Source organism: Trematomus bernacchii, unplaced genomic scaffold (assembly GCF_902827165.1).
Source record: "Trematomus bernacchii unplaced genomic scaffold, fTreBer1.1, whole genome shotgun sequence".
In the NCBI taxonomy this organism is placed as follows: domain Eukaryota; kingdom Metazoa; phylum Chordata; class Actinopteri; order Perciformes; family Nototheniidae; genus Trematomus; species Trematomus bernacchii.
In genome coordinates, this window is record NW_022988050.1 from 6,122,682 (window position 1) to 6,149,814 (window position 27,133).

Genomic DNA, 27,133 nt, shown 5'->3' on the forward strand with positions numbered 1-27,133 from the left:
ACAAAGTTTCCTTTTGTTCTTTAGTTTGAGGAAGTGATCGCAGGGCGTCAATCATTCACGGCAAACACTAATAAGAAGCACGTAAATACTGTTGTCGTTGTACATTTACTAAAGAACTGTATTGTATCATGAATTTGTCTATAAGGATCACTGTTTTCTGTTACTTTAGACATATCAGATATCCGATAAAAAGTACTATAATAAATATCAGAAAAATGTCAGATGGAAAATATCAGAAAAGTCATAGTATAGTATGTCGTAAATATCTGAAAAAAACACATACATAGTATGACGAAAATATCAAGAAAAATGCAACACAAGTGATATCAGGTTGAAAATGTTTTTCTTTGGCTAAGAAAACAAATTGTTTTAAATGTTCTCTTTCCGTATTGATGCTTACCTCAAACATCGTAAGCCAATCACAACTTTACCTGTTTGGTATTTGCCACTGAGCTCACACACACACACGCTCACGCGCACACACGCTCACGCACAAGTAAGATATGTATTTTTATTTGTATTGTGATCCTGCTAAATGACAATTACACCATTTCTCATACATTTAAAAATGCAAGTACATAGACAAATGTTCACTTGTACACATCATAACATGAATAGTGAATGTTAAAGGGTATACTGTACATCTTATGGAAACAACAGAGTGCTAATAATGAAACACACATGTCATAATCAGCGGATATAACGAATACAGCAAAATGGGTATTTATTATCCAAATAATAACAGGACAAACTGTCAGCTTTATCCACATTTCTGAAAACTCATGAAATAAAAGTCAATAAAAGATGCTGCTGTGTGCTGCAGAATAACATCAGGCGTATGAATACTATACTGAATATTTTACACATAAAGTCAAATACTTCTCTAGTCTCTAAATAAGTTTGAGTAAAGTCAGGGCAGTGGAGAATTAATCCTCTCACATATTCAAATAAATAAAAAAACACAAAACTACTTACAAGAAAATACACAGAAACAACAGATAACCGCCAACCAGGGCTTCACATTAAAATAAATAACATCCAAACACACATTTGTCTCAGGTTCAACACATTAAGAAATGTTACATTCAGAAATGAGGTCTACATGTTAGAAAGAAGGGAGGAAATGTAACAGAAAATGTCCCTTTCTGTTTAAAGTCAGTGTGGCTTTCACATAGTTATATAAGCAGTTGCTAGTTATCACACGTTTAGAGTCGTGGTTTCTTGGATCACAATTTAAATCTAGATTTAGATCACGGTTACTTTACCGCTGATAACAGATAAGCTTTGTGTGTGGATAAACAAATCAAGAAAAGGAGTTACGAACCAGGGGTAGAACTTATTGCACTAACATTCAAACATCATTACTTGGCAGTGAACAAAGTCAAAGGACACACATTATTTTTGTGGAGCATGGTTGATAAAAAAAAATGTCTATAGAATTATACTTGGTGTCTTTCATGTCAGAAGAAGTGTTGGATTGTGTGTTAAAAAGAGTAAAACTAATTCTTAACCCCAAATCATGTTTAGTTATACACCACACACAACTGATTTTCTACAGATCTAATGAAGGAAATGTGTCCAAATAATGTTGGATAAGGATTTTTGGGTCTGTTTTCTTATCTTCGCTTACTAAACAGTGCGTCGACATATTGTTGGGCTCCTCAAGGATCTACATGACAACACTAGAAGGAATACTTATGTATTAATATCTGAATGCCAATTAAAACAATACTTTTTTTTTTTTAAATAAAAGGTAATTCACACTTAAACATATGGAAATGTTAAATATCAAAACATAAAAAAGGGGAAAGTGGCCCCAAGTCAATCAAGTTTAAGTAAACATTCTGAAATGAGCAGTAGCAATAGAGAAATAAAGAAAAGTCTAAAATCATTATGGACAATCTATCAATACTACTCATCTATAAAGATACTGCATTTCAAATAAATCTAAAGGCAATTTCATCTGTTTTTTTAGAATATTTTTGTTTGGAGAATTTTACAGTTGGGCATAAACATTTGAGTTCAACAAAGGGTTATACAAACAATCCAAACAATTATCTCATGCTTTCCTCAAATCTAAATTTCTAACTGGGCCGAACTTTTTAGACCACCTCACAACAATCAAATCTCTCTTTTTCAGACAGTCAAAGAAAAACACGGAAATTGACAGCAAAAGGAAAAATGTGCAAAATATTGTTTTAAGAAGATCTGGCTGTGAAACGATCTCAAAGCTATTATCATTATTCCCAACAAATAAAGGAAGTGTGATGTATTAGTTTGAAGTTTCTTAACTCATGAAACCAGTGAACCGTGTTAACGAAGACAGACACCTGGAACTAATGTCTGGTCAGATTTGTAATCCTATTTAGAAAAGGTAATCAGATCATTTTGCCATTTCTAGAGAGTATTTGATTTTTTGGAAAAAGTATTGCATGGCCACTTGTTAAGACAACAATGTTTTTTTTGTTAACAGTAGCATTACTTAATTAACTTGGATGTGTTCTATTGTCAAAGACGCCATAATTAATAGTGGACAATGATAACAGAATTAAAATGCTTTGTGAAACCAGCCAGATATACAACTACACAATGAATTTAATTACTGTAGGGCAGTGTTGCAACATCTTAAGGCACAGCAGAGGGGCAACGTCATCACAAACAAAGTGATAAGGGATGGTTTCACATTTGCCCTGCACACATTAATGTTGCATACTGCCTTGAAATGCTGTCCACGTATCGTCACCTTCCGGGCAGCGACAGAAGTGTCCAAGAAATCGCCCCAAAGCACTGCTGCTTCTTTACAGAATATCTGAGCATGTCACTGCTGTATCCTGTGAGCGCTGCCCGACATGTGCCCTTACAGTACTGTGAAACTGGAACAGTAAGAAATAACCAAACAAGCCAGCTGTTCAGCCTCCTTCACAACGCCCTCAGACAAAAGAGCTCATACCTGAGAAAGAGAGAAGGATACTTTTAAACCTCTTCAGCCCTCCCACATCTCTCTTTCTGTACATGCAGGTCTGCCTCTGTCTGCTCTGAGCTTCATTTGTGCGTTACGAGCAAACCAATAATAAACCTTCTTGGAACCAAATAAAGTCATCCAATAGCAAACTGTGCTAGGACACTATCTCTTGGATACAATTTGTCTCTCTAAACTCATTCAATCCAGAGGATATTTGCAGGCCACCTTCATCTATTATAGTGTCGTTTCCTGGGAGATAAAAAAACTGGCACCCGTTCCTCTTTATCCTTCAAATGTGACTCAGGGAAGTGCTCCTTTTCATCTGTGGGAAAAGGAATACTTTGAGACCCTGATCACACACTATATGACTTCAATAAGAGCAGCTGCCTCTGGTTCTCCGCCTCTCTGTGGAGCCGCTCTACAACCAATAAACCAAAAGAGCTTCCTGCCCCCCCCTCCCCCCCTCACTGCTTCAAAGTGACGCTGGGTTAAACTCCTGCCCATCATGAGACCAAGCAAAGGGGCTGAGAGTCTGAATCACGTCCTTAACATGCTCAACTAACAAGAGGAAGCATCACACGTAGACTCCAACGAGAGGGACGTATCCCACAGTGTGTCGGACGGCTTTTTTTTTTTAAAGGAGTATCCTCCAAATGTAGAATTAGTCAACCTTAGTCTCTCTCTTCATTTCAGGCTCTTCCAGTTCCTGAGCAGGTGGAGCTTCCAGGTGGAGGGGGTCAGGGAGGAGGTGGGCAGGTGGACCTGCTCCCTAAAGGAGGATGATGATGAGGAGGAGGAGGAGGAAGAGGTCTGGAGGAACCTTCCTGCCCCCACCCGGCCCTCTGCCACCCACACCTTCAGCCCTGCAGCTGCAGACAGACACCCTGCAGAGGAGCACAGATGTTTCCAAACGGCAGAGGTGAGACATCTGGTCAAAACAACAGATGACATTTGATGGAAATGTCAAACGTTACACCATAACAGTAACATTGCAATGCATACATGTTGTACTGGAGGATAAAAATGTAGTATGTGTTATCTCTCTACACAATATGTATGTTAATGATAAGTATTTCAATCTTGAGCATTTTGTTTCCAGATATATTTACAGTAATACATTGGCACTAGAATCATGTAGACTTTTTACCACACACATTTTTGAAACTCTGCTTAGTTTGACTCAACATCGTAGGGTGAATCTAAAAGACAATCTGTATGTTTGAGAAAGATTTTGTAATATAAAAGAACAAACTCATAATATTAAAACATATTTTAAGGTTGGATAGGATCCTGAATTAGGTTTATGCCGTCTAAATAATACCAATATTACACAAACTTAAAGTGGACCTATCATGCTATATTATAATAATATAGTGTAGGACCATACCTATATAAGGCATATTTATACTTTTTTTTTTTCAAAATACCAAACAGATCATGCATTTTAGCCATGCCTCATTTTGCTCAATTTGCACTTTTTTACCCCTGTTTTTGCAAGGGCAGATTCAGTGAGAACAGCACCATCTACAGGCCTGGCATATGTACTACAGCGTCTCCAGCGCTTTCGAACGGCAATGGCCGTGGCTGTCTCCTCCTGATTGGTGGAGTTGGCCCAATAGCCGTAGCGCCACTGTCCTGACGTCAGGACAGTGTTCAAATCTGGATCAGTTTTTATCAGATACGTTGCAGCCCCTTTTTTTAGAGATTTGGGTATGGAGGAAAATAGAGAGGGTTGTGTTTTCTGACACTTGGTGAGTTCCCTGGAACACCGGGGACACATATTCATGTATAAAAGACGTACAAAAGTGCATTTTGCATGATAGGTCCCCTTTAATTCAGATCCCTAATGCGACAAAAAATGAAATCATGACTATCATTTTTTGAGAGAAGAAAAGTGACTTTACATGCATTACCAACACTTCAATTGAATCCCCAAATATAACCCTACAACACACGTCACAATCCACATCACCTGCTCCACCAATCTGTACTGATGAATGCAACGTTCAAATGCTCCTTTAGTGATGTTAGGTGTTAGACAGCATACGGTACCTCATGCACAGACCGCAGCAGAGCCTCACTCCTGCAGCTCGGTCAGAGCCACACAGCATGCCGCTCTATCATCCTTACTCTGCGCCGGGCCGTCCACCCCCCCGCCTGTCGTCATGCTGCGGCTGCGGCTGGTCAGCTTCTTCAGCTCGCTGGCGAAGGAAATGACTTTCTTTTTGTCTTCCCGCACCACCTGGGAGCAGAGAAAGATGAATGTTACTGCACATACAGAAAGAATGTAGAGAAATGTGCATGTGATTCTTCTTCTACGAAACACGTCATACTTGTTGCCTCCTGTTTCATTGTGTGTTTTGTACTTTTAATAACTGCTGGTGTCGTATCCTGTCAATCATTCTTTCTGTGGTAATTATTTAAAGAGATGAATTTACATACTTCAAATATTAAACTTGTATTTATTGAGGCAGCTCATATGAACATTAGAACTTACAAACATGTCAGCACAAAATGCCTCAAGTATAAAACAGCAATATAATAAATAAAATAAATACTGACAGACAAAATATAAAAACATCATATATATATAATAGTTGTCACATGTAACACAATTAACAGACACTTTACAGTAAATCACAAAAACAGCAAAGCGCAAAGAAGCAGTTTAAATAAGCGGAGCAGCATGAGGTTCAAAAGCACATACAAGCCATCATGCAGGTGTGGAAATACAAAGGCACGCACATTACAACATGGCGGAGTTGAGATGAGAGTGATCAGCATGTTAGTGTAACAGTAAAAGTTCCTGAGAGCACATACAAAGTCAAAACATGCATATGGGAGTGACGTCATTCACAAAAACATGAAATGAGAAGATGGAAAATAAGCACTAAAAGGTCTCTATCGCAGGAAATAGGTCAGCATGTTTAGAGCTACCTGCTCTTTGAATTTCAGAATGAACTTTCCCGCGCCCCTCCAGCGGCTCTGAGCCTGGTAGACACACTCGTGATCCAGGAGCACCCGCTGCAGGGGCTTGGACGTGGAGGACTTCTTAGAGCCGGCGTCCTTGGTCACTTCCTCCATCAGGACGTAGTCACAGGGGTTGGGATTAGCTAGGATAGTGTAGGAGTACTTGGCTTTTGACAGAGTCTAGACGGATAGATACATGGTGTGAGAAACAAGTTAAGCCACTTTAGGGTTAGTGTGCAAATCTTTAAAGGAGAGGTGTCATGCTTTTCCGGTTATTACCCGTCCCCTTGTGTGTTATGAAGGTTTTTATGCATGTAAACGGTCTGCAGAGTCACAAACCCTCAAAGTACACCCTGTAGCGAGTAAAACTCTAACACAGAAAATACCTCCCCAAAACGCCTCGTTGGAGATACGTCATTGTCCATTTGATTCTTCCGGGTACGGCATGATGTCATGCCGTACCCGGAACGAAATGGACCAATCCGTGGAGCCGTTACGTTACGTCCGCAGAGCCGTTACGTTAAGCCCCCGCTGATTGGTCCAAATTGACCAATCCACGGACTTCCTCACACACAGGCAGCTCAGCTGATTTCTCCTCCCTGGCTGCAGGCTGATAACAGACAGTTGGGATCGCGGCGAAATTCTCTCTGCAGACCCATTCTCACAGCGTTTATCAACCTTTTTCTTACTCAATATCAAGCCACACTTATTGTTTTTACTTCGGCTGTGAGTTTGTGTGTGCTCAGGATGAGTTTGGCTGTGTTTCGCTATGTATCCTAAACAAGGAAACAACACCTCCACGGAGCTCAGCGCGATTCACAACGTCCCGACCAATCAGAGCACACTGTGCTCACAGGGAGGGTGGGGGCTGGAGCTATTGGAGCTACAACGAGCCGTTAAAGGCAGAGACTGAAATTCAGTGAATACACGTAGTTTACAGAGATGCTGTATGAGAAACCAATGTGAGTTTGGAAAAATGCACAGTATAAATCTATTCTAGTAGACCTCAACAATGGAATTATGATCAGTGGAAATGGCCATGACACCTCTCCTTTAAAGTTTAGAATCCTTAAAACAGCTGTCATGATCTCATCAGGTGCTTTTTGACTCTCCTCACCTGCTGTATGATGTCCTGAGCAGTGCTGTAGCGTGGAGCTTTGATCACAGTGTGCGGCTGTTCTGGTGAAACTTCATGGACCTGGACGAAGAACATATCTTCCTCCAATGCTCCTACTCCTACTCCTGACCCATCTCTACCTCCCACTGTCACCTCCTCCTCTCCCTCCAGCACCGAGTTCTTCTCATTCAAGTTCTGCAAGAAAGATAATGCACAGCAACATCAATATGTGGCAGAATCCCAGATTCAAACCAGAGTCATATGCAAATTAACTAAATGCAGCTACCTCATATGAACCTCCTGTCCCTTTAAGAACAGTGTGCCTTTATTTCAATGCATTATATAAGACAACCACAAGAGGGAGCCATAGTCTACATGATGGAGCACTACAAAGTGTGTATTGGCTGCTTTTGTGGTGGTTATATGATAAATGGAACTACAGTCAGTGGGTGAACATTAACATAAACACAGATTCAATTGTTTTATATTATTCAACAGATACGATTCATGAATTAATACCACTAAACCCATGTAATAAATTGCTTTTCTTTGAAGATAATATCCACTGAGATCAGTTGTATACAGAGTTTGAGTCTGTGTGTACCTCCTCTCTTGTTTTGAGGCAGATCCTCCCCACATATCCCTCCTCAGAGTTCCAGCTGGAGACCAGTCGGACCACCTCCTCCTCCGGGGCCAGAGCACGGTGCTGAGCACAGCGCTTCACCTCGCTGCGCTCCTTCAACAGAGGAACCTTCTCCTCGCACAGGAAGTACTCCGAGGGGTTTCCAGAAGATGCTACAACCTGCGTAAGGAAGTATGACACGACATGACAAATGAAAAATTGCCCCAAAAAATCTGCTGCAACAATCACCACTTCACTTCTGAAATACTAACCGTGTCAAGCAGCTGTTTGGCGGTGGTCTGCTCTGTCACAGAGAACACGGTGAAGAGTTCAGGGCCAGGAGCCGCGTACACCGTCACCCTGTGCTGCTGCGACGCATGTTTCTCCTCTGAACTGAACAGCTGTGAGGAGAGCAGCATGTTATTATAAACACACTGTCATGTTACTGGTTTAGCGGACAGTCTTTAAAGCACAATTGGAGGTACATTGTCACATGTGCCCACAACCCCTGCCATTTCAGAACATGTAAAGCTGCCAAGTCTTACCAGTGATGAGGGAGTAGCGCCCCCTGTGGGACCCTCCTCTATTCTGCGGCTGTAGATAAACAAGCTTGACACTTCCAGGGGTTCATTATGCTGCGTCCTCAGCTGGACGTGTCTGTAACCTGAAACAAACAACAAGAACATATATTCTGATTACATATAGACCAATAAAACCAAGAATAAAAGAATAGTTAAGAATCTTGTATTAGGTCTAATTGATTTGTATTTTTCTATGTTTACAGTTAGCCTATGAAAAGCAACTTAGTCAGGATATAACAAGGGACTGACACCAGGCACAAAACAAAAAGACTCAATTATATTTCATTTCTGTTATACATCAAAGCCCTTTATAAGATATGATATATATTCTAAATATCTTCTGCAGTTTTTCTCATTTGAATGAACTGAATTAAGATATTTCCTTATTACAGCTGAACGTTGCTAAACTTTTTTCAATGTTTTTCCAAAGGCGTATTTCAATAATACAATACCTGCAGAAATTGTTATTGATTCTAAATATGTTCAGATCCTTTCTCATGGTTGTATCTGCAGTATATTTTATATTTCAGACTCGTACCTGGCTTGAGGGCCTTCAGAGGCAGCGTCCTCTGAGCGGTGGTCTGGGAGCTGTTGTTCTCCACTACGGCGAAGCGCAGGAAGCACATCTCTTCGCAGTGCACGGTGAACTGGAAGTGCTCGCTCCACATGGGGTTCAGGGTGTTGCGGTGGATGGGCTTGGTGCGGAAGTGGCAGCTGTCGATGGACATGCCCAGAACATCCACCTCGATGCAGGGGCTGCCAGCGTTATTAACGGGACACACGTTCTGACCGGAGACAATCTAAGAGGGAAAAACAGAGACAAGGGGTGTGAGGATTAAAGAGCAACACTATACACAATGTACTAACAACATGTGCAGATAACACTTTGCACTTTTACTAAATCAATGTTAGTTTTTAGCTTATTGGGTGGAAACTTAAGCAGTGAGGTCACCGGCCAACGCAGACTCTATTACACACACACACACACACACACACACACACACACACACACACACACACACACACTACACACACACACACACACACACACAACACACACACACACACACACACACACAACACATCACACACACACACACACACACACACACACACACAACACACACACACACACAACTACACACACACACACACACACACCACACACACACACACACACACACACACACCACACACCACACACACACACACACACACACACACACACACACACACACACACACACACACACACACACACACACACACACACACACACACACAGCATTTGAGCAGATCATTTGAACCTCACAAAGAACATGAATGTCAATGTTTGGAGAGGTAAATAAAAGCAGATGTATCATCAGAAGTTCATAATTATTCACATTATTTTGTCGTGTAATTCCAACATTAACTACGTTTTTACTTACAGACTTCATCGGACACTTAAAAGCACAAATAATCACTTAATGTCAACAAATCGTACACTCTTACTTTGTCATGAATTTAACTCCAGGCTGAAATATTTGTCCCAGTTTTATTTTTGACCAATTCAGTTAAATGTCTGATTTGAAGTCTGTAACTTGAATTTTCTGTGACGATGCAATAACGATGAGATAAACTGTTAGGGCTTTCATCGTTCATTTCCCCAAACAATATGCAATGAGTAACAGAAAGTCAAGAAAAGCGCAGACAGACAGACAGAGGGTGGTTGTGAGACATAGAGTGGACATATTGCAATGCAGAGCTTTTATGAGGTCCTGTTCTCAATCACTGGTATATGGAGTAAACAGGGTGGCCTTCATGCATCTCAGATATAAGCACATAGAGACCTCTTCACAATAAAACTGTCCAAACACACCTTAATGACTCTCATGAGTACTTAGGAGTGACCAGTTAAAATGTCAGTGCACATATTGCAGGTATGGTTATTAAGGATGAAAAACGGGCTTAAGAAAGATTGAATTGCCTTGAGGCTTTTAAAAATGTACCATGAAAAATTATCTATTTTAGAGACTTTTGAGATATATATTTGTAAAGATTAAGAAAATATATGTATTTTTTAAAGGAGCAAAAAGTATTTGCAGACACAAACAGCTATGATACGATCCGATCCTCTTTACTTAGGAAACTGATTACGCAGCACTCCTGAAATGTAAACTGACAGTATAAAAGAGGTTAGTAATAAGTAATATACGAAGGAGTGAGGAGGAAAAGTGCAGAGCACAACCTCTCCAGGACAAAGTCGTCCTCCTGATTGATTTCCCACTCTGCTCCAAATGTCACATTAACTCACAGTGAGGGAGTAGACGGCGGGGCTCATCTTCTCCACATCCCTCTCCATCGGACAGAACTGCTGATAGAGCGGACAGCTGCGGTCCCACAGCACCGCCGGCTTCAGGACGTAGCCACAGCCGCCGTTAGCCTCAAACAGAGCTGTGTTCAAATGCATGGGCAAGTCTGAGGGGAGAGAAATAAGGTAATAATGTAAACACAGTATGGTATGAATCATTAAAGGTGGGGTAGGTAATTTTGGAGAAACCAGCTCGAGTGCGCTAGAATTTGAAAATACACAGCCGGAACAAATCTGCTACTTCCTTACAGAGCCCCTCCTCCAACACACACGAACGCACACATGACCAATGAGGGCACGAGATAAGTTTGTGCACAGATGGAAGGCTGACAGGCAGGTAGGCCATCCAGTTATTTTAGCCAGGCCGGCTAAAATGATTGGTCGTGCTTTTTACAGTACTACTGCTTCCACAGATGACATTTTTTTATGGATTTGTTGTCAAAGCACTTAAGATATTCATTGCTATCGGGATGTTAAGAGCATTCCATGGAATATAACAAAAAGTGTATCTCGAGCCGGTTTCTCAAACTTACCTACCCTACCTTTAATTCACCTTGAGGATGTAAAAAAGTTGGAAAATTAAGACAAGTTTAAGTTGGCTTTATAAGAGTGTGCTACAAAAATAAAACGACATGTCTGAGTGCAAGTAAGTCTCTTTCTAAATGATGGAGAGGATGATTTGAAATAAAGAGATAGATAAAACACGAGGGTTGAACTAAAGGAAAAGAGCTTAAAAAGGAAAGGAGTAGGACAAAGATCAGATGAGAATAAGAAGAGGAGGATGAGAGGTTCTTTTAAATGTAATATGCCTTTTAGAACTATATAGTCTTTTAGATATTATTTTCAAGGGATTGCAAAGTTGTAAAAAGCTCACATCATTATGTAAATGAGGCCTTGACATTGCTTTCTATTGCATTACAAAGGAGGAAGATGACAGAGTAGAACAGAATATACTCTCCTTTATGTTCCACTAACTACTACTTGGGATTAAGTGATATTATATACATAAAAGAGGGATTTAATGAGTAATGTTTGATGGCAAGTGAGACATACATTAACAGAAAGTGCTGATTAAGTGATTTGCATACAGAGAGTTTCAGCGTCTCACCATCAGTCTGATAGTTGAGTGCCACCAGCTGGATGCCGTGCAGCCAGAAGAGCAGAGGGTTGGGGTTTGTCGAATCGATCCTAGTGGCTGCTGGGTAAGTTCTGAGCAGCTGGCAGCCCGTGTGCTGGATCAGCTTCTGAGAGTAGCGGCGGCACAGGCGCTTGGCTGCGTTCTCATTGACGGAGGAGATGTGGTAACACTTGGGCGTGCGGATGATGGCACTGAGGGAGGTGGGGGGGTTCAGGGTGGGAGACGTCTGCTGCTGCTCCTCCCAGCTCAGCCGCTCGCTGCCACCTAGAGGGAGGAGAGAGACCTTTAAAGACCCTGAAAACCCTTTTTGCTGCTTTTAGGGATGTGGTTGTCCTTGGATATTTAGAGTAGCTGTAGAACCAATCAGGATGCAGCATTGTTTTAAATCAAGAGTTTTGAGATTTGATTTGGAATGTCAGCTTAGGATGTTTCTCCCCAAACTTTTTTCAGATTGAAGATTTAAGGCTTTTATTGTCATTCGTACATAGCTACAGTGTAGTTATGTCGATGGAAATCTTAGGTCACAGGCTCCTCCAACAGTGGAGTTAAACCAGTAAAATAGTGATACAATAAATAGAATAGAAGTAGTGCCATAAGAGTCTATATACAAGTGATAAATAATTTGTAAGCTTGGAATTTTGTATGTCTTTTTGTACTTCTTCATACGTTTTTTTGCGTACCTTTACCAGGGGTGCGGCTCTGAGTCAGCGCAGGAGTAGGGGCTGTGCCAAATATGGACTTCCTGCTCTTCCCCCGGTCCTTCCCTCTGCCAGAGCCGGCAGGAGACAGCGTGGACAGGCCTGCGTTCCCAAACACAAGAGGCAGACAGAGGAGAGCGGTCAATAATGCAACGCAGACCAGATCATGACATCAGTGTCTCATCATTTGTTTCTCAAACATCCAGAAATCATTTTCTCTAAACGCCGTCACTTTCTGTCATGAGGAGGAAGTCCTTCTCCCACTCAGGCGTCACACCAAGTGCATTTGTTTTAATGAGGACGGATAGAGCTGATAGCACTGATTTTTATTTATGTATTTTTATTTGAAGACAACTAGCTTGTTTTTGTTCTGTAAAGCAATCCATTAAATGTTGCCTAAAGTCTGCAGGAGAATGCAGCACAGAAGCAGAACGATGCTTCAAATCTTCTTTGCAAACGTCTTATTCGATATGGTAATAAGATTCATGTCGCTCAATTAATGAATATTAATGGCATGTAACACATTTAAAAACTATGAATCATGAGCTCTTTATTATTTGGTGCCAGATCTTTTTTCTTCTTTTCAACAAAATATATGAGGTAAGAAATGTGTCATGCATTTTGTGAATCTTAAGTACATTTTAGGATTGTATAAATGCTTGTAGACAAGTAGCATGTCTGTCAGACAGCGGAAAGCAACAACAAATGTGCAGCCCTTAAAGAATTGGGCTGCTTGCCCTGTCTCCTCTCAGATCTCAGGTCCCTAGAAACAGTAAACAAATAAAATACCAGTGGAAACACAGCCACGTTTATAAGGGCAAATGTCATGTAAAGTAAAGAGGAGACAAGCAGGGAGGAAAGATGAGGGAGGAAAGAGATAAGAGGTTGATATTTAAGGGGCAAAAAGTTCAACAGATTTTAACCAGTTCAAGCTGAAGGAAGTGGGAAGTACCAGAAACTCTTAGTCAAATGTGAACCTGGGAGACTAACTGAAGAAGAACATCCCAAAGACATTTCCTTAATAGACAACAACTGTGCTGTTTGCTGTGCCGCTCTGGGACTGACAGACCAGTGAAGTAACCGTATCTTTCCCCCCCCGGGGAAAAAGGGGGTTCGTCATCTCTGTGGGTGTCCATCGTGGGAGAGGAATGGAGACATATTAAATGTCTTCCAATGAAAAGAAAAATTAAAACATGCGGAAAGGTTTGACCTCTTAAATATAACATGGGAATGGATTAGACTGGGACAAGACAAAAAGGTTATATTAAACATGATAGCAAGAGAAAAGGAAAAGAGAGGGAAGACACAGTATAACACTCAAAAAGTGCTATGATAAAAGGTTGAGGAAGAAAAGAGCAGTGAGGACAGTATGAGGACATTTTCTGTACCAGGGAATTTCACAGCCTGGCAGTAGATGATGAGGTCGGACAGCTCCTGGGCAATCTGTCGACTCTCCTTCTTGTTCTGAGGAAGGTAAAACTCCTCGCCAAGCTCCATGTCAAACACCTACAGGTGCAGGAGACACAGGGCATGGACAACACAGTTAACATTGAACTTGAGGAGGCAGTGATGTACGACAGGAGCAAATGCCACACTTATACAGCTAGTAGCTAGGAAATGGGCATCTTACCTTTCCTTTGCTCTGCGTGGTGCTCTCAGACTTCTTCGTCCTCTTCGGTATTTCATCAACAGGTTGCTCCTCTTTGTCTGCTGGGCTCTTCCCCTCTGGTTTGTCATCCAGGATGTTGTCTGTTAAGGAAACAAAATGAATGATAGAAGTGTTAATAAGTGTGAGTGCAGCAGAATGGAGAGCACACATCCTCCGGGAACGTTCAACGAGTAAAGCAAATGTCATAAACAAACAGATTTATATGCAGCACGAGTTAGCATTGGCATGGTTTTGAACAATGCACAAACTGCAAAACCTTAAAGCTGTAGTACACTCATAGTGCTGAGAAAACCTGGATGCAACCGCCTGCTTATAAACAGGAAACGCTCGGTGTGACTAGTTGAGGTTCTTGCAAATCAAGCAGGCATGCCCCCAAATACACCTCTCTTTAAAGGTGGGGTCGGTAAGTTTGAGAAACCGGCTCGAGATACACTTTTTGTTATATTCCATGGAATGCTCTTAACATCCCGATAGCAATGAATATCTTAAGTGCTTTGACAAAAAATCCATAACAAAATGTCATCTGTGGAAGCCGTAATACTGTAAAAAGCACGACCAATCAATAACTGGATGGCCTACCTGCCTGTCAGCCTTCCATCTGTGCACAAAACTTATCTCGTGCCCTCATTGGTCATGTGCGCGTTCGTGTGTGTTGGAGGAGGGGCTCTGTAAGGAAGTGGCAGATTTGTTCCGGTTGTGTATTTTCAAATTCTAGCGCACTCGAGCTGGTTTCTCCAAAATTACCTACCCCACCTTTAAGGTCAAACATATTTCTTATTCCTGCACACCATCTCCAATCCACATTTGTATTGGCCTATGTTCATTAGTAGAGAACATTTGATCCAGGATAGTGGGGAAAAAACTAGCCTAGAGGCAAAAACTGGCCTAACTAAGATCAAGCCTGATTGAAAATGTATTTGTGTCCAAGATGCTGTTGATATATTCAATGCTGAATCACCAGTAAGGCATATGTCAGAAAATGTAAATTCAGCTTGCAGGAATGTTACTTCTTGTAAAAACAAATGCTTACTTTTTATGTAATGAGTTTTGGGTTTTGTAAATACAGTCAGAGCTTTTATAGGCCACTAGAGTTAACTACAGCGTAAAGCTTCTTGTGCATTCGATTTAGCATTTAACCATGGTGATTGATGCTTAATTGGAAATGAGTTGTATATACTCTACAATAACACAGTCTAATTTACAGGATGACGACTGAATGAAACCACAAGCATGTTAAGCATGTTTGTTGGTGTGAATGCAGATGCAATTAATTATAGTAATGTACAATGGCTCAGCGTTTAATTCAGCTATTAGTTATGCCTTTTAGATGACTGCAGAAGAGGATGATTACAGAATAATTATAACGAGTAAACTACTTTCAGAGCACATGAGCAGGATCCCAAGCAAAAGCCCCCTGAAGGCTCCTCCTCGTTGATATTCAAAGCAAAGTCTAGCAACTGTAAACAGCAGCAACAGGAGGGAGTTCTTCCCTTTGCTCCCATTTCCTCCTACACATTTACCACAGCCAAAAACACAGCGAGGAACATATCAGCTTGAAAATGCAGATGCTCTTTATCACAGAAAACGTGTTTAATTCCTGGCATTTGGAATCTGGAGCTGACCCTGGATGTCACCCTGAAGACAGAAGCCAGAGAAGTGAGTTGGCCCAGACTGTGCCTGGAGGGAGTTACCGCTAAACAATTGACGGTGGCGACTTGGCAGTTTAAAGCTCAAATATCTGTGTTTACAGGGCCAGCTGATGTTAAGTACAAGCATGTAGGGTCACATGGAGACTGTCAATGGTGGAGTGTATTAAATCATGGTTAATATTTCACTGACAAAAAATGGAAGTATTGAAATTTAGCCACTCAATGAGGTTTAAAAATATAAATGTTTTTTTTTTTTTTTTTAAAAAGGTCTTTGGCCATTAAGTTCTTCCGACAGGGACAAGCAGAGGGCAGGGATAGGAGGGAGCAGTGGTGGGACTGCGACCCAGGATAGGGTAGTTTCCCCTGGTCTGTTGTTTAGTGCGGGGGCAGCGTAGGGCCTGAGAAACCAGATGGCTTTGTTTTGTTTTCATGATGAGCCTGCCCAGCTTCTAGCGAGGTCACTGACAAAATATAGTATGGCGGGAAGGAGGAAGGGAGAAAGAGGAATCTTACTGACAATGCCTGATATAAATAAACATTTTTCTACACATGGCAATAATTTAGTTTCATTCATAATTACATATTTTTCATTCAATTTAGAAGCAGACTGTGAGGTCCTACCCTTACCCTTAATGCACTAAATCAGAGTTTTCTAAATAATTCCTTAAGGTTATTGCAGATATGCTCTAGCCTGCTCTTAAAACAGAATGTTAAAAAACATACTGTAAGAAAACAAAATGCAGGGTGCGTTTTGTATTATTGCAATAACACAATTATGGTACAGCATACTTAATGTCGTGAACCATCCACTGTTAGCGATTTAGCAGCAATAAATGTGCTTTGACAGCCTTCTATTGTGAATATTATATGATTATGAATGAAGTGATTAGTAGTAGTAGTGGTCTTAGTAAAAAACACAGTTGTCTATATTTGTTTAGCTACATTGGAGAATGAGGGAAGATGTCTTGTAACAGAGGTCAGTAGTTGAAACTCACACTAATTAAATATTAAACCGTCAAACACAACTTTCAAAATCTTCTCCATCTATGTCCCTTTGGCCTACTTCTGTATTTCTTTGAATTTACAATTAAAAAACTAAAATACAACTTCATACCTTTTGTTTACCAATAAATAGATTAGAACGAAATTGAAGGTATCACTAAGTTTCACATACAATTCACCATGTCATCTTAATTGCTGCTTACCATGCACAACAGATGGCTGCGGTGCAGCAAAACATAACTTGACGTTGACAAACAGCAGAAAGCTAGCAGCTGTTACAGTTTGAAGGCACATACAGGAGTCAGTGTATAGCAATGATGCAAATCACGAGGGCACATCCACGTACCAGTGTTTCCTCTGTAGTTATTCTGCAGTGGTAGAAACCACAGCAATACATTTCTAACAATAAACTATAATTTCTCTGTACAACTTAATTGCAGAAACGAAAATCTAAATGTAGCATTTTATAAAGTACATTTCAAGTACTAATACAAATGTTACCAAGATATTTCAAATTTCTTACAGAACGAAATACATTAGGGAAACACCAGCAACTACCAGCACAAAACAACATTTGATGGAAACACCGGTACATCGAGAGGCGCATCAGAGCCGTGCGTTTACCTTCCAGACTATACGAGGCAGTAGAGGCTGTGAGGACATCAGCTAAGTGGAAAACAGGTAAGATCAATTATGAAATGAAGGGAGTATCAACGTAAAGAAGGTGTTCGAAAAAGAGACAGAATAAAAGTGAGAACAGAATCTGATTCAAAGGTTACTTCATATTAATCTACATTTCATGTATGACTCATTTCAGCCCTAGAATCCATTGAAAACAAATATCGGTGACGTTTGTGTGCTTCTGAAGTTTTGTCTCCAGGGCTCACACCCCATCCCAGTTCTCCTTACCATCTGATAGAGACTCATAGTCGTAGTCGTACTCGTCTTCTTCCTCTTCCTCTTCCTCATTGGTGTGGTTGTTAGGTGAAGTAACCCCTGGTGACCCGTTGCTAGCCTGTGCCTGCATGTGGGCCAGCTGGTGAGCCTGTAAAAGGGTTCAAATGTTGTTTTAAAAAAACAGAAAGTGCTGCAAAGTGATAATAAGTGCATGTAAATCATTTTGAGGGAGAATAATATTTACACTGATATACCTGTAGCTCACATTTGATCTACATCTACACATCATCTGGGATTTAAATAAAGATAATCTTTACTGCATATACTGTATACGGAAGAACATTATCTTAGGTAAACTGAGTGAAAATGGTGTGCAGGAGGTGTGCATTGGAGCACATTAGCATCTATTATTTATGTGACAGCACTCTAATCAACACTGCTGTATATTGAATGTACTAATGCGACCTGCCAACTATAAATAATGTACATGTTTATGTATGTGTGGACAGGAAGCCTTCTTCCTTCTTGACCTTCTGTTTGAGTATGTCCACCGGCGCCTGGTGTGCTTTGAGCTTCTTGTTCTTCAGGAGGATTCTCCCCCGCAGCTGCAGAGGAGACGGCAGGTGAGGGTCATCGTTGAAATCACTCTCAAAGAGGAAGCGAGTCACAAGGCGTTCCCCAATCACCGTCTGAAGGTAAATATTGAAACGTGATGGACACACAGTGAATAAATGATGTGAAATGATATGCAGAACAGACCAGAACATAATGCAAAGCGATAGAAGTAGTGAAGAAGTGATTTTATCAACACAAATAAGATTCCAAATAAACAAGTTCAAGTGGATGTAAGTTGGCCAGAGGCACAAAGCTGTCTCATCATGAAAGACTCTTTTTTTTGTATCAAGCCACTCAGAAGTCAGCCTCCAGGGAGGAAAGGAGGCTGGGAAGTTTTGTCAGATGAAAGCACGATGATGTTTCATGATGTCTCCGTCATGCCCAGATTTTTGCGGGTGAGTAAACAACAAAGAAAGGCACAGTTTTCAGCCTGAATTTGATCAAAGCAAGCCTCTGGCTAGGGAAAATATGTTTTATAATATAAATATAAATAATTTTCTACCGTTACTCAAGTGTGGTTGGGCCAGAAACTGGTAGGTGCATGTAATTCCTTGAATATAAAGCATGGTCTTGTTGAAATTGAGCATGTGGACCTACTAAAGAATCTATCTAGAGTTTAGGTTTGGGTGCTGTCATACCTTGAAGATTTCAGCCATCTTGCGTTGCTGTGGAAGGGAGCAGTGGTTCTCTATGGACAGGATGACGGGCATGTCCGAATTGACAAATGCAGACCGGTTTACTGCTTCCACCACATCCTGCAATATCATAGAAGAAATTGTATTCTCAGAAACAGCAATCAAAATCAAATATAAGACAATGAAGCTCTATGGAAACTACTAATGGGATTTACTAAAAACATTTAGATAAAACATTCAAATAACTTACAGTTGTTTAAGAACTCGGGTTTGGAAAAATATGGTTACTAGTATTTTCCACAAGAGCAAGCAGCTGATGAACTAAGGTCAGTAGATTTGTTTTTATTAATTACCTTTGTATAAATACATCATACAGCGTTGCAATTGTGTTTGGCTAAATTGCTCCGTGGTGATACATTTTGCCAAGTATCGGAAAGCAAAAAGAGCCGGTGATTAATTGTTCTTTTCTTCTAGATCTTGTTTCTCTATTGAATTATTCAAATGCATTTCTTACCTTGAAGGGTATTTTAGTGGTGAGTGTGTGTCCATGATAAATAACTGGCATGCCATCATCTCCATCCCAGCAGTCCAACTCGACGCTCCTACAGCCTTGCAGCAGCACCTGGTGAAAGATTGCAGTAATTGATAAGAAACAAACGTGAAAAATAGGAGTTATGGGTCAAAATGTAAGAATAATTAAGAATAACAATTTAAGATATGGCTTTAATATGTGAAAGGCTAACTTACCTGACTGTAAAGCTCAACAGAGGACTCTCCTTTGAGCTGGTGTCCGGTCAGATAGGTGTTATGAGAAGACTCGATGTAGTAGTAGGACAAAGGGTACTGCAGCTCCTCTGGGTTCACCTGGGATTCCTCAATACGAGAAGCACAGTTCTCCTTATCCATCAGGAACCTGGAATGGAGGATGGGATTGTTTGACACAAAAAAACATAATGCTACTATAAACTTCTAAACTATAAATGTCGTTTTTTCTATACCTTGCAAAGCCTTCAAACGACATCCAACCCATTTGTCTCATGCTCAATGAGGGCTCAAATCTCTGCAAGAGAAAAACATAAAATCCTTAATTACCATTATTGATCAACATTACCCTCTCCTTCCTTTTTTCTGAGGTTTCATTCAACCGTAATCCATTTATCCATCTTGTAAACATCACACATCTACATCAGGCATTTCTCTCATCTTTCTCTCAGTCCCTAACTACAGTATAATGCTTTCATGTCTCCCTCATGTTTTAGTCAAATAGATTTTTATAAGTGCTTTCCTTGCACTTTCTCAACCCTTTCTTCCAGGCTCTACCTGTATAATGCTGAGAATCTCGTCGTAGCTCAAGTGCTCCCTCTGACAGTTCACTAGGAAGTCGTTGAGCTGAGGGATAGCCAATCCCAAGACGCCCAGTGAAGCATTTTCCACTCCCGTCCCGTTGGTCACGATGCTGGCGGCTGCGATGGCGTCTGAGATCTGCCTCTGGTTGTCAGACATCTGCTGCCTCGTCCGGATAAACAGGCCAAGGTCAGAGCCATTGCGGGTTAATAAGTCTGGAAAAGACCAAGAGAAAAATAAGTTAAAAAGTGGTGTTTGGCAGACGTTATTGACTGATTAGACTACATAAATGAAGTGTTTTTACCGAGGTCTGGCTGTAGCCCCGTGTCTTTATCGTCGATGCTGAGGTTGGTGTAGAGAGGCGCAGACTCTGGAGTTGATCGACTGCAGGGGACAGCGAAGGTGTCAAACAGCTCCTTCAAGTCCTTCCTGCTTCGGATACTGTGGAGGAAACAGCACATAGCAGATTATAGTCCAAGATTATTATCCACCTAAAACTGACAAGCAGTTTATTTTAGGATTTGTATTCCAATTTCCTACGAAACAGATGAGCAGCAGCATTTGTGTAAGATAAGCAGACAAATCATTTTTTTTACAATAGACAGTAAGTATTTTCTCTACAGAGCACTCACACATTGGATCAAGTTTGATCTACATTTCTTTTCAAGGCCAAATAAAAAGTCACATTAATCAACTTTTGTGTGAGAAATATCCTCCATTTGTAATATTTGGTTTTGCTGTACTTTGTATGCTCCTTGCTATTGCTAAACAGAGATTCTAAAGGGTTTTCAACTATCACCTTTGCAGACAATGGTCAAATGGCTAAAGAATAATACATCTCAAATAAGCAGGATATTTTAAGAGGCTGCTTTGCTGAAGTATTGTACTTCCATTTTCTCAGCATTGCTTTAGCTGAGCAAGTGGGGAATTTAAGCGGAAACTGCTGGGCAGTGGATGAGAGTGTACCTGACAATCTAAGAAAAGCAGGAGGACTGGTATGTGAATAATCCATTGCTTATCAAAGAAAACATTGTTTCCTTTGATTTGACAGGGAAAAAAGTTATAGAAGCTAAATATTTTACGCAGAAGAATGTCCTACGTCTGATAACCCTGAAAAGCATTTATTGAATGTTATCTAATGTCTTTAGCTGCTATTGATAACAACACTGCAGTTATACAACCAGAGGGAGAGAGATAGCAGGAGAGAACAGAACATGTACAATATACATACATATATGCTACAGGCCTTTACTGAATGTCAAAATATGACATATGTAACCAGGAAAATGTGTTTGAATATCTGTTTTAGGGGCAGTATCTTCCTCCGCAGCTGATACAGTGCAACAACAATGTGAAAAACAACGAAACAATTTGTGGGAGGATAATATGTGGTCAATACCTGAAAGACTTGAAGAGCTCGACAAACTCGATGAAGCTCATGGTGCTGTCAGAAATCATGAGATTCTGGAAGCCTTTAAAACAGCCTTTACCACGACCGTGCCATGACCTGCTGCTCCACGCCCTACAAGCCGAGGAAATGGAAAAAAAATCCCAAGGGAAACACAAAGGGATGAGAATCCAAACTTCAAGTCTTCCACTTCCACTCCAGTCTTTGTATACAATACGGTACGTACCCTGGCTGTTGCTTGACAGTTCCAGAGAGGACAGGAGAGGACTGTGGGCGGGAATGGTTGGACCCCGCCATACTGGAGGAAGACGAGGAAGAGGAAGAAGAAGATCCAAGCAATCCAGGGCTTTTACTGGATGAGAGGGAGAATGGTCCAGGGAAGCTGTCCTCTACAGAGGCAAAGAGGACATAGGGTAAATAAGAATCATACAGACAATAAAGTGTGTAGTCTTTGGATTTTTAACGATATAATGCCTTTGCTTCGGATACATCTACATATTTTTTAATCTTTGTTTGAATTGAAATAGATGTGTAAAGGGTCACCTGGATCTTCTTGGTCGATGCTGTCAGACTCCGGCCCGTTCCGATACAGTCCCTCTTTACAGCTCCGTGTCTTCCTGGAAACCATCTCGTCATCCGTGGCATCCCCACTGTCTCCCTGTGTCGGGTGTGTAAACACAATTTATGTTAAAAACAGGGAACTATTCAGTATTAGAAATTACATAAGTGTGAGTGCACAGGGAATACATTGTACCTCAAGCTTTATTTAACTTGTTCATATACTGACCCTGACAAGGACCTTCTTCTTCTTCTTGGCTTTATCATTAGGGCTGTTTTTCTGGACGCTGGGTTTTTCCACTCCGCCTGTACCCATGTTCCACCTCCGCCCTCCAAACAGCTCAATGGCATGAGCCAGGGTAGGGCCTTCGTACCTGCCGTCCTCCTAACAGAGACGGACACACAGAGGGTTATATGGAGGGGAGCATTTCAGAACAAAAAAAGAAAAAAAACGACTTCACTCAATGCTTTTAATTCACAATAATGGTGGAAATAAAGGGGCGTGTACAAGAACAGAAATGTTAAGTGTACCTGATACATGCTGACATACTGCTTCCTCAGCCACTGCAACCTCTGGTCAGGAAACTTCTTTAATCTTCTGGTTGCATTCACCAACTCTGTCAGGCCCTTGTGGAGCATCCTTGCAGTGTGGTTGGGGGCCACAAAGTGCAGGAGCCTGGTGGCAGGAGTTAGGAGATAACGTGAAATATTTAGTAAACAGCAAGGTGTTTTTAAGTACTAGTGTAGCAATGCACAAGCTTTAAGAAAGAGGTATCAAGGAACTAACCTGTTGTCGGTGGTACTGAGACCGTAAAGGAGGCTGAGACCATTTTCCTCCACCGTCATCTGGCTTAGCTTGTTTTGCAAACATACTGCATGGACGTCCACTCCCTGATGACCCATGAACACGGCCTGTACATTGAAATAGACAAAGTTAAGGAAGTGGTTCAAGACATATTGTGTAGTTTTTTTTACTAAAGAAATAACGGTTCTACAGGCCAAAGATGCAGCCTAAATACCAGATCAATATTTTCTACATTTTTCAACAAACCTTCACAACTGCCAGGTCCAAGAGGCCCTCTGCTAGTCCTGCCACTACAGACTGTCCTAATCCCAGTGGCTGCTCTGCAGGGGAAGCCCCTCCGCTCTGAGGATTACCTGTCATAAATCAAAACATTTACAATATGTTTGAAATGTAGTTAAGCCATAGGAAGCGATATTTACAACCTGTTTAAATTGTACATGTTACAAAAGACATAGGGCTCAATTACAGAGTATAAACACATATAAAGGATGTTTAAAATATAATAATGACACAGGAAATATGAAATAGACGCCTGTTTTCCATGTGTTTAAAGAGTAATAATGTGAAAGGAAAGTGGGCTTGTCTCTGAGATATAAACACACATGAAAAAGAGATCGTTGATCTCAATGGGATTTTTTAACCTGGTTAAATGAAGGCTACAAACAAACAAACATACAGACATCTCAACTTGTACAGATGACAAGATAAGATAATAAGATAAGATAACTTTATTAATCCCAATTAGGGAATTTTTGTTACAAAGCAGTTCAATTTCATGTCAATTAACTAACTAACTAACTAACCAACTAACTTATTAACTAATTGAAGTCAATAAAATCAAACGTTTCGTGTAAATAATCCTTTATAAATAACAAACTTTAACCCTCTCACTGCTGGAAAATAAATGAGAGGGTTATATTTGAAAATATAACAACAGTCTGGAAAATACAAACCCCAGACAACAAGGTTGTAAGTTAAACTAAAATGTTTCATAGACTTTCTTTACATTTTCTCAAAGCTGTTAAAAAGTAAACTTGTATATTTTTGACATATCTGAACGATGAGTCTGAATAATGGCTAACAAGCTGTTCCAATCTCAGGGGAAACCCATGTCTTTTGAATTATGTAGTGATTTTTTTTTAATGACACTGTCATAACTTACCCCAGGTGAGTGTTGTGTTGTCGGGCTGTAGCCGCAGCAGGCAGCGAGCAGTGAGGTGGCTCTCCTGGTCGTAGTGGATGACCGTGGCCCCCTGCAGCAGAAACTGGTGGACGTCTGGCTGCAGCGACAACACGTACCTGAGGAATGGAGAATACAATAAGCGTGGAGTGTCTGTTGAGCTTTATATGTGTGTGTGTTGGGGTTTAAGTGTGTGTGTTTCTTACCAGGGAATGAGCTCAGTGCCATGGCTGAAGGCTCTGTGCGTCTCCTCAGTCCCCTGAAACTCCACTTCCTTCACCCCCGGCTCAGACGACAAGTCCCCCTCCGAATCGGACAAATCCCCCACCATGAATCTAGAGATGGGTAGAAGTTGGGTTACAAGAGCAGAGAGGCAGTTTAGGATTATGAAACTACATCTAAAAACTACAAATTGTATTTTATTTATTTCACAGAAATCTGTAAATACGTTTCTTGTTTTAATTTCAACTACTTCACTTGGTGAGGTAAAGTAGTATGTCTTAAAAAAAATTAGTTACGGTCTAGTCAAAAGAAAGAATTGAGCTGCATCTACAGTAAGACACGGAAATGTATCCTGTACTGTAGTGCATCAGTTGAGTATCATGCATCATGCATTTGTCATTGCACATTCCTTGATTACTTAACACGTTTCCAGTCAAACAGCAACTTTAACCATGTTAATGTTAGGCAGCGTAATGAAAATCCTGACACATTTATAACCACTTACAAGACATGGTTTGATTCTGACGGTGTCCTAAAAGAATGGGAACTAGAATAGGAAAAGGGGACAAAGAAGCAAGAAGGGGAGTGTGAGACAACAAAGAGTGAAACAAGTTCAGTACACAGAAGTGAAAAGAAATAGAGCAACAAGAGGATGCAAGAGGGAAAGATCAGAAACACATGAAAATAATTCCGAAACATCTCCGAGTAAGAAAGATTATCTGTATCCAAGACAAATGAACTCAATACACCAAGCCAAAATGGAATAAGAGTTGTTATCCTGAGCTCTAATGTGAACTAATAACTCAGAGTCAGAGAAAACTGTCCAGAAACACAGAGAAGATAATCCAGGTTCCCATAACACAAACAGTGCAGGCCTAGCTTGAAATGAAATGAGTCTTCAACAACATTGTAAGTTAGTGTCCAAATTCCAGCTTGTGTCATGAGCTACCTGCCACCAGTGTGCTGAAAAGTACCAGAGCTCAGTTGCTTCCTGCTCTGACAGGAAACGAACCTGTTATCTTGTATCTCTGTGGCACAGGAGTTTATGTGAACATCTCCTCATCTCAATAACAATCTGCACAAGTGTTTTTCATAAGCTCATTATCTTGAAACAAAAGGAACATGCCCTACAGACCACATATTTCTAAGCCCTGAATCAGCATCAAGTTGTTTAGTTAATCAAATACAAATGTTTCAATATATTTACAGCTTCTAAAAATGCAACTCTTAGTCTTATGATAATCATTTTTGCAGCAGCTGCCTTATTTATTCTGAAAGGGACTCCATTGGTTGGATGTCCACAAAAGCCTTTTCAGAAACTTCAGACACCGGAACAGTTACACAGCTCAGCAGTGTTTATAGTTCAGATATAAATCTATATATGACGGACCATATTTTACTTTGTCTTTAAGCCCTTGTCTGTAAAAGAACAGGAAGAAGAAAATAAACGACATTTTGACAAATTGAACTTTGGCAGGAAGGGTCATCGAGCAAAACAATACAACCTCTCCAGTCTGCCTTAAAGGAGTGGTTTGCCTTTTTTTCCCAATAAGCATATAAAGCAATATATAAGTATGAAAAAAAGAACATTTGGGGTTCTTTAAGCACAATACATGAATAAATAAATATGTGCTCGACACACCATCTGTTTATCATAACAAGAAGCGAGAACAGGAAATACAGTAAAACAGCCGTAAACAAAAAGTGAAAGCTACTGCAGCAGTAACCAATCAAAGATAGACAATGTTGCGGTTTCTTGATGGATTAAATCAAATGCTATGTGCCATCTGATACTGTACTGTATATCTCATACGCTTATTTAATACTGCACCTTTCTAGGGTGGTAAGCAGGACTCTTTCGTCTAGAGAGTCGTTGTGCAGACCCTGATGCTGCTCACTGAAAAAACTCTATCTTTTTGGTAAAGAAAATATAGAAAATATGGAAATGGAGGTACTGACTGATTGCGGCAGCGGTCCCTGAAGGAGTTGTTTCTGGACGTAGGGGATTGGCCAGTAGACGAAGGACTGGTGGAAGCATCATCAGGATCCTCTGCCTCCAAACTACGATTACAGGATCTGGGGGTAAAGCAAGAGGAGAGTCAAAGGAGAATAAAGTGAAGAATAATTTGAGAACAAAGCAAAACAGCCAGTAGGGTAAAGTGGAACAAAAAGTGGGAAGTGACGAAGACAGACACTTGTTTTGCTTTCACTCCGTAGTCGTAAGTATGTGCTTTTACCTGATAATCTGGAGGATGTTGCTGACAGTGGCTTCTTTCTCTGGGATGTGTAGTCCATCAGGACCTGACCGCGACATGAAGTTGTGCTGGCCGCTGAAGTCAGACACAAACTAAACACAAATGAAAGCAGATGGAATTGAAATATGAAGTCTGATTATTAGTGCATAAGTCAGTAATATGAGATGCATGTACATGTGTTTGTTAATGCGTGTGAGTGTTTGCTGCACCTCTATCGAGTCCTCTGTATTATCCACAGGTGGTTTCAGGCTGATGATGCTTGCTGTCCCATCCAACGCGTCACTCAGCTCCTTCAGAAAAACCCCACAGAATGGCACCACCTATGGTCAGGACAGGACAGAAGAAAAAAAACACATTCCAAGTAAGAAATAATGTGAACTACCAAAGTGACACATTACAAATTACACCATTAGATTCCCAGGCTGCGGACGAGTACCTCCTTTTAATCGATTGT

General features: G+C 40.7%; 1 protein-coding gene across 2 annotated transcripts in view; it reads right to left on the reverse strand.

Moving 5' to 3' along the window:
• Window positions 1-494: 494 nt before the first annotated feature.
• plce1 (phospholipase C, epsilon 1) overlaps window positions 495-27,133 on the reverse strand; it is an 82,177-nt gene continuing 55,538 nt past the window's right edge. Inside the window, exons 12-45 of one of the 2 annotated variants that reach the window (XM_034119359.1) lie at window positions 26,889-26,999; window positions 26,662-26,771; window positions 26,384-26,500; window positions 24,409-24,537; window positions 24,185-24,321; window positions 23,269-23,375; window positions 23,005-23,129; window positions 22,749-22,893; window positions 22,447-22,602; window positions 22,203-22,317; window positions 21,886-22,048; window positions 21,651-21,773; window positions 20,556-20,692; window positions 20,228-20,466; window positions 19,906-19,967; window positions 19,655-19,820; window positions 19,422-19,529; window positions 18,911-19,027; window positions 18,188-18,346; window positions 17,670-17,805; window positions 17,385-17,426; window positions 14,071-14,189; window positions 13,829-13,946; window positions 12,423-12,542; window positions 11,713-12,006; window positions 10,548-10,711; window positions 8,791-9,052; window positions 8,217-8,335; window positions 7,944-8,072; window positions 7,654-7,851; window positions 7,050-7,244; window positions 5,900-6,112; window positions 5,015-5,204; window positions 495-3,846 (exon numbers count right to left, since the gene is read on the reverse strand). In XM_034119359.1, coding sequence (XP_033975250.1) covers window positions 5,040-5,204; window positions 5,900-6,112; window positions 7,050-7,244; window positions 7,654-7,851; window positions 7,944-8,072; window positions 8,217-8,335; window positions 8,791-9,052; window positions 10,548-10,711; window positions 11,713-12,006; window positions 12,423-12,542; window positions 13,829-13,946; window positions 14,071-14,189; window positions 17,385-17,426; window positions 17,670-17,805; window positions 18,188-18,346; window positions 18,911-19,027; window positions 19,422-19,529; window positions 19,655-19,820; window positions 19,906-19,967; window positions 20,228-20,466; window positions 20,556-20,692; window positions 21,651-21,773; window positions 21,886-22,048; window positions 22,203-22,317; window positions 22,447-22,602; window positions 22,749-22,893; window positions 23,005-23,129; window positions 23,269-23,375; window positions 24,185-24,321; window positions 24,409-24,537; window positions 26,384-26,500; window positions 26,662-26,771; window positions 26,889-26,999 — 4,800 coding nt within the window. In that variant the 3' untranslated portion in view covers window positions 495-3,846; window positions 5,015-5,039. The remainder of the gene's footprint in view (window positions 3,847-5,014; window positions 5,205-5,899; window positions 6,113-7,049; window positions 7,245-7,653; window positions 7,852-7,943; window positions 8,073-8,216; window positions 8,336-8,790; window positions 9,053-10,547; window positions 10,712-11,712; window positions 12,007-12,422; window positions 12,543-13,828; window positions 13,947-14,070; window positions 14,190-17,384; window positions 17,427-17,669; window positions 17,806-18,187; window positions 18,347-18,910; window positions 19,028-19,421; window positions 19,530-19,654; window positions 19,821-19,905; window positions 19,968-20,227; window positions 20,467-20,555; window positions 20,693-21,650; window positions 21,774-21,885; window positions 22,049-22,202; window positions 22,318-22,446; window positions 22,603-22,748; window positions 22,894-23,004; window positions 23,130-23,268; window positions 23,376-24,184; window positions 24,322-24,408; window positions 24,538-26,383; window positions 26,501-26,661; window positions 26,772-26,888; window positions 27,000-27,133) is intronic. The other variant, XM_034119360.1, reaches the window with a different exon arrangement.